The sequence below is a fragment of the Sceloporus occidentalis genome, unplaced genomic scaffold (assembly GCF_023333645.1).
Source record: "Sceloporus occidentalis isolate IW3139 unplaced genomic scaffold, rSceOcc1.0.p SCAF_51, whole genome shotgun sequence".
NCBI classification, from domain to species: Eukaryota; Metazoa; Chordata; class Lepidosauria; order Squamata; family Phrynosomatidae; genus Sceloporus; species Sceloporus occidentalis.
Genome location: NW_028317031.1, coordinates 5,800,568 through 5,807,860, shown reverse-complemented (window position 1 = coordinate 5,807,860; position 7,293 = coordinate 5,800,568). Strand labels below are relative to the sequence as shown.

At 40.2% G+C, this 7,293-nt stretch overlaps 1 protein-coding gene across 1 annotated transcript; it reads right to left on the bottom strand.

Moving 5' to 3' along the window:
• Positions 1–5,413: 5,413 nt before the first annotated feature.
• LOC149288524 (voltage-gated potassium channel KCNC1-like) lies at positions 5,414–7,228 on the bottom strand. Its single transcript, XM_089491683.1, has 2 exons — positions 6,737–7,228; positions 5,414–6,223 (listed from the first exon to the last, which is right to left on the bottom strand). The coding sequence occupies exons 1-2, from the start codon at positions 7,226–7,228 to the stop codon at positions 5,414–5,416; spliced, it is 1,302 nt and encodes a 433-aa protein (XP_089347809.1).
• Between the last annotated feature and the right edge of the window lie 65 nt (positions 7,229–7,293).

Below are 7,293 nucleotides of genomic sequence, written 5' to 3'. Positions count from 1 at the left end.
GCTGCCGGTCACCCTGGGCTCATTGCGATGATTTATATCATATTGAGAAAAATACAATGGGAATTAAAGAGTACAAAGGGAAAAACCAACCTCACCAAACCTCCTAAAGTCCGGGATGCATTTTCTTCTTTCAGCATTTTAAATTGTTGACTTTTATTTGGGGTGATGTAAAAGCACCTCGCAGTGGCATTTATCAAAGTCATCTATCACGGAATTTTCTAAAACGCATACATTCTGCACGATATCCCAGCCTTCTTTGATACATTCTGCACCAAGTATGTTTGATGTGCTAAATCCGTAGATTATGGACAAAAAGATAAGAAATATGGATGAGAAATAACTGCGAGGCATTAAAATTCAACGTCTGTTCTTACGTTATAAATTCTATATTCATCTGAAATTCAATCTTGAAGACCAGCATCTGTTTAAACCCAGTAAGACGTGTGCATGTTATAACTAATGGCTTAAAGTATACCACTGACCTTCATTGGGGGGCACTTTTTAAACAAAAAAAGGAAAATGTTTGCTCAAAATGGTAAACCGAGTTATTATTTGCCAGCCTCTGTGCTCAATGCCTGCCATTTTAAAAACCCATAGATTCTCTCGGCATTTATTTATTGGTGTTCGGGGCGATAGATGAATGTCAAGAAAGGCAGGTTGTCCTTTACGTTAACAATAAGAAGGCAAGCGTAGCTTTTCAGAAATAAAGATATTTTTACCTTTGTACCCTTGGTCACAATATGCTTTCTGTAGTATCCAAATGGAATTCTATGCCTTAAGCAACGTTGACCTCCAATTGAAATGCCCATCTGCACAGTTGAATTTAGGTACCTTGGATTGTGCCAATATCAATGATGATCCCATGAACATCTGGGCTGTTCATGAGCTCTAATTGGATACTGGCAGACGTATTTACACCCTGTCTACCTAGCATTCTGCCAACCTTGTCTTGGGACACTGGCAGGATCCATGGAACCCATGCTACACTTGAATTGTCTGTTGGCCTTGGTAGGTCAACCGCTTGATAGAGTGACCAGACAAGTTCTGAAATCTCATTTCACATGACCAACAAGTATTTTCAGTGAACACTTTGTCTACTAAAAGAGTAACAGTACAACAATACCAACGTGGTATCTTCTCTATGTCTAAGAAAAGAGGTGAGATATGTCACTGAATAGTACCAATGCAAAGTACCTTGGCGGAGCACACACATAGTCATTACCACTGTTTTAATAAAGAACTTACTTGTTGTGTTTTGCTTAATCACGGTATTATCCACATTATTGATTAGCTTTTAGACATAATAAAAGAAAGATTGTTAATAAAGGTGACCCCAGGTACTTTTGAAAGAGAGACAAAGAAGGAACCCATGTGAAACCCAATATACTATGACATGGAACAGTTGTGTCTTTAATGGTTCCATGGCCAACAACATGGCCGGGCAAAGGCACGTTCTCGTTTTGTGGACTCCCAGACTTAACAGGGATACTAGAAAAGATCATTTTTTTAATTGCATGCAGATACTTTTGGATTCATAATAATCATTTTCTAAGCAATAAAAACTTTAAATTAAGATATTCTGGCTAGAGCATATTACGACGGAGAGATAATTTAATTTACGTTCCCAGATGAGACTGAAAGTCACAGTTGTTCTGTGTCAGTTCAAAGAGATATGATAAGGTTCTGCTCCACAGAGACCAGATGGTGCTGTTCAGCTGTTTCATTATAGGCGTCAGATCAGGACAACAGAAGAGGGGAACGCGTTCGTATTAATGTCTCTTCTCATCTCCATTCATCTAGTTCTTCTGCTACCCTAGTTCTACCTCGCCTTCAATTTTCAATCTGACATGAAAATAACCAGGAAGAAAACTTTTTAAAGTCTCGGTATGGATACGTTTATTAAATAAGTTTGAATGCAGAAGATTAGGGGCCCCTGGGAGTCCAGTTCTTTTATATAATCCTGTAAAGCGGTAACACAGGAATAATTAAAATACTTTTCATGGTGGGTAAAAAAATAAAATAAAAAAAACAGGTCTAACTGGAGGAACTCTGCCGATTGATGATGATGATGATGATGATGACAAACAGCATGCTAGGGACATGTGATGGAGAAATGAGAACAAAATTATAATACTTATCGCCTATTTTTTGCCTTCTATGATACATTTATGTAGATGACCGTCCCTGCAGTGCCTTAAATGCTTAGATTACCAGAAAATGGTAGACTGGGGCAGGGCCGGACTGGGATTAAGCAGTCCTGGCACTTTAAGGTCAGCGCTCGCTAAATGACATTATGCGTCATGAACCTGTGGCTGTTGTCCGGATACGCATGGTCGCACTCTATGCCTTATATAACCTTGCGTATCCAGTCGCCCTCACCTAAGCATTGGATCTGCTGCTTCCGTGCCAGTAGAGGTCCACTGGATGGCATGATGGCCAGTACTGACCTGAGCAAGTGTCTGCTTACCAGACCACGCCGTTTGTTTACTTGTTGTTGGTGAGTAGAGGTGTCAGTGGCTTAAATGATGCATTATGGATGAAGCTGGCTCGTTTCACCAGTAAGCAGCGACTGCATAGACATATGAGGCAGGGGAAACAGAAAGAACAAACCCACCACAATTTACAAACATGGTGGTGGAGGACAAAGAGAGGTCTTGAGCATATAGATTGATGCCCACGGGGGTGCCAGCATTGGCTATAGTGGGCCTTGACTGTTGTGCGGAGTAGGGGTAGGCTTTTTGGTGGGAATTTCGGGGGTGGAGTTGAGGGAAGATTATATAAGTGGCTGCTTTCCCGGGCTCAGGAACCATTTTTTGTGGTTAGCTTACCTGGTTTCGTGTCCCACCCTCCCTCCCTTTTTTCTTTTGTTTGTAGGTTTGTGTCGTTTGTCACAGTCTGTGGGGCGGCAGCTTGCCAGGTATCCAGGGGGTTAATGTGGTGGTAAGTGAATGGTTGGTAACATCTGGTGGGAGGTTCTTGGCTGTCAGTGCTGGAACCTCAGGTCAGGGTGGGGGCATCTCGGTATGTCCCTTCCTTAAGTGGTATTTGGTTATGGTACCTGGATTACTTGGCACGCTTGGGTGTTTTATTGTATATATTTACATGTTGGTGTTTGAGTCATTGTCCTTGTTAACGCACCTATGTTTATTGTTTCAGGTTTTGGCGTGACAATGACTCTAATAAATAAAATTGGCTGTGGCCTTTTCTCATCCATATTTATGGTGTGGTGTCATTATTGGGGGGTTTTTAAAGGGGAGTTAAGCCTAGCCCGGAGAATCGAAGCTACAACAGTCAAAGGTCTGCCTAATACACATATCCGTTATCACTCCCGCAAATCCTCCCCCTGGTATTTTTTGGTTCCTACACCTATATCCCATGAGACATAATTACCGAACAACTTTCTATCTCCTGAATAGAACCATGTATTATACTGAGCCAGCTGAGACCCCTTTATATGGTATACCCTTTAAACTACACAGTGAAGTCAGTAAAAAAAAAGTTTCAACCATATGGTGAAGAAATCCCAAAGTGCTAATTAATGATTACAGGTTAACTTCAGATATGCCAAAACCCTGATCAAATTGCAATTATATATAGTTTTACATTTCTTGTACTATTCCTTAAAAATGATGAAAATGCTTGATGAAACATTGTGGATGAAACAAAACCAAACACAACACTTTTAAAAATTATATTTTTTAACATTCCATGAAAAAACATACTTTTTTGTTAGTAGTTATCATTTTATACATTTTATACATTATTTGATACTTGCGCATTGAACATTATCGTCCAATATCATAGAGAATCCGTGCAGATACATAGAATACGAAAGTAACATGCTAGGTATAACAATTGTGCCCTCTAGTGGTTAAACAGTGACATACCGAAATATATTTCTTTTAAAGTCAATTAAAACATATCAGCGCCTGCTTTTGTGTCACGTGACAATTAAGTGTTCCAATAAAAAAATATGATTGATGAAAAATGTTATTAAAAAATATATATTTCTGGGAGGGGTACCGGGACGGATGCTTGTAATGCTGCATTCAGTTATAATGCTGCCCTGTGGTATGCGGGATATATAAACACACAGCAGGGAATAAATTACTTAATTAAGCTTGTACATGCGTCCCCCATAAACAGGGTCACCGTATAGTCTGTGGTCAGCAACAGGTAAAAATGAGATGTGTCCTAGAAAAAAATGGGCAATATGGCCACCCTAGCGTCCGATTTTTAATGGGCAGGGTACTAGCAGCCTCTCTTGCCCCCTTCTATTGACAACCATGTGGAAGATCGACTTTATTCTATATAAAACCCATACCACAGAATTAAAGTACAGTCTGAAGTTTATAACACCTAAGAAAACTGTAACTTGTAGAAGCATGCCAAAAGTTACTTTTTTTTACATAGATTGTTGAATGGTGACAGATAGTGATGTGCTGATGATTGTAGGACAGCATCTTCAGCATGGTAACCGCATGCCATATAGTATTAAATTAATATTTTTGTGACTTCAAGTAATCCATCCACCTAAGAATTCTGAGATCCTGAAAGTTTCTATAACTTTATCTTTTTCTGTCGCGGTCCAATAAGAGACTCCATCTTCTCTTGGGCTTATACGGCTATATCCATTTTTCTTCACAAGCATCCACAAATTAATTGAAAGACGTCACATTGATTTATAAAGAAGGATACGGTGTGTATGGTCCCTGCGTAAGTAGAAGGCAGTGCCCTGGGCCACGGAATAGGCATACTTACCCCGGCGCCCTGAACATTGCATAGAGGTTTTTTTTTTCTTTTAATGTAAAACACAGTATCCTAAGCTAATCAGTGGAACTGCGTCTATAAAAACACAGGTGCAAATATATGGGGGGGTAAATTGGTGCCTTTAGACACCTTAATCCGGTTCTGCTGTTTATGCAAATTTCTAATACATTTATTAGCAATTATATTATGGGGTAATTCCATTCTGTTTTGAATACAAATTCACCAGTAGCATCCAATTAGAGTTTAATTGCTACATGAAAGAAGGGGTTGTAAAGCCCGTAATCCACATATCCCCAAGACAGACATCTAGATCCTCTGCACTAGTATCACTTCTGCTGGGAGGATGTTCCAATCATCTACCACCCTCTCAGTAAAGTAAAACTTCCCCCGACTCTTTAGGTTTAGATGATGACCTCTTGTTCTAACATTTCTCCTCCTTTCAAATAAACTTCTCCCATGTACTTTGTTAATGTATGTATTGAAACATTTTGATAGATGTGATGGAACCATTTATGTAGGATGTGTCCTAACGTTGGTTAAGCGGTTAAGCTTTTAGTATATGATGGTCTCTACAGATTAATACATTATATATATATATATGATACAAATATTGCCTGCTGCAAATCCTTATAACATGGTGGGATTATAACTTTTGCTGATTGTGTCTGTGAAGCTTCAGCTTTTCACTTGCAAGCGCTATGGAGTAATAGTGTTGAAACTTTATCATTAAAATGGGAATGGGTATCACAATCGTCATAATGCCTGATATAGCAGTCACACCTGATACAATCTTACCAAAAGTGGTTGTAGGGTGGACGTCCCCATATCCCACAGTGGTTAGGGTGATTATAGCCCACCAGCAACAGGAGTAGATGTCCTCAAAATAGAAATCCTTGTGATTATGTGTATCTATTTCAGACCATTCTGCATAGAATACTAAGGTGGCATAAAAGAGTGTCTCAAATGCCAAAACAAGCAAAAGGATGAAGATCTCCCTCAAAATTGCCCTCAGGGTTCCAGAAAGGACCCTTAGAATGAGACTACCTTCAATGTGCATGATGATCCTGATCAACTTAAGGATATACACTGTGCGGACAAAGCCCAGGATCTTCCACAAGTAGTCCACCCGTCTAACTTCTCCTTTTGCCAGAAGTTCCACGAAGACTGGGAGGAGGGATATGAAGTCCACCCAGTTGAGTAGGTTCTTCGTGAATTTCTTCTTGTCGGGGCAGAAGAAGAAACGCGTGCAAAACTCAAACAGGAACCAGAAGACACAAACGAGTTCCAGGTACAGCAAGTAGGAGACCTTCTGGTAATCCAACTCATAGAGGAAAACATACCCGTGATAATAAGGCTGCGTATGGTTCGCCACAAACGCAAAATGCTGCTTAGTCTCTTCGAAAAAGATGACTATGGCCGCAATCGTGAAGATAAGGGACACAGCCGTGACACACTGCAACAAAACGACAATCATGGTCACAACACTGAGCAGATAAGGTTATTGTGATAGAGAAACCATGTCGTACTCAATATTAAAGGGCCAAGACATGGGGCCAGACCATCAGAATGACCCGAAATGAACAGAATTGTATACCTGGTATAAATTAAAAGGAAATTACTTAGTTTGTTTATTAGATTCATTTGCTTTTGTTCAACCTTTTAGTGGCTACAGGACTCTGAGAATCCAGAACTGCTCCAGATGACAATGCATCAATCTAATAGGAACTACTTCACCTGGAAAGTTATTGTTCTGTTAAAAACATTATTTTTATTAAATATTTTCATTTTAAAGGTTAACGGGTCTAGTCAATGAGAGTGCTGTTCACTAAACCGGTACTGACTACCTAATACATTACTGAGCTACTGAGATTTTTGTGGTAGTGCAAAGGGATGGAAGGTTAACTTTAAATATGACATATTACAGAACAGTTATATTATGGCGTAAATAAAAACACATTTATTTTACCATAGAGGTCAGCGAAGAGAAGGGCATCTCAAAGAGACCCCAGATTTTCGGTTGCCACCGAGCTCTCCAGCTGTAGTCCACCCTATCTGTCTGGACAAGGAGCTGCTGCTGATCGTGGTGCACGATCTCATCCCACATGCCGAAATCTTCCAAATCACCCATCTTGTTGTTGACTTTTAGCCAGCAGCAATGAGCCAGTTGAGTGGTGTCCACTTCCCAAAAACGTAGCTCTTCTATTAGCACCGACTTGCAAACATCATCTGAGCAATGCAGGCGCTTCGTCCTGTAGTAATCGAGCACGTAGCCAAAGACTACTGGATTCCGATCAAAGAAAAATTCATTGCGCTGCGAGTCGTAATCACCGGTGCCGTATGCCATGGATTCCGCAAGGTTGGCCAACTTCGTCCCGGGAAAAGTTTGCAAGGTGTTGGTGTAGGTTTCGAACCTAACTCCTCCAACGTTAATAACAACACGTCGGTTTGAGGCTTCCATGTCTATAGCTTGAGTTCAGAAAATACTGCGCCTGAAATTTAAAGGGAGGCTATTAAAGCAGATTA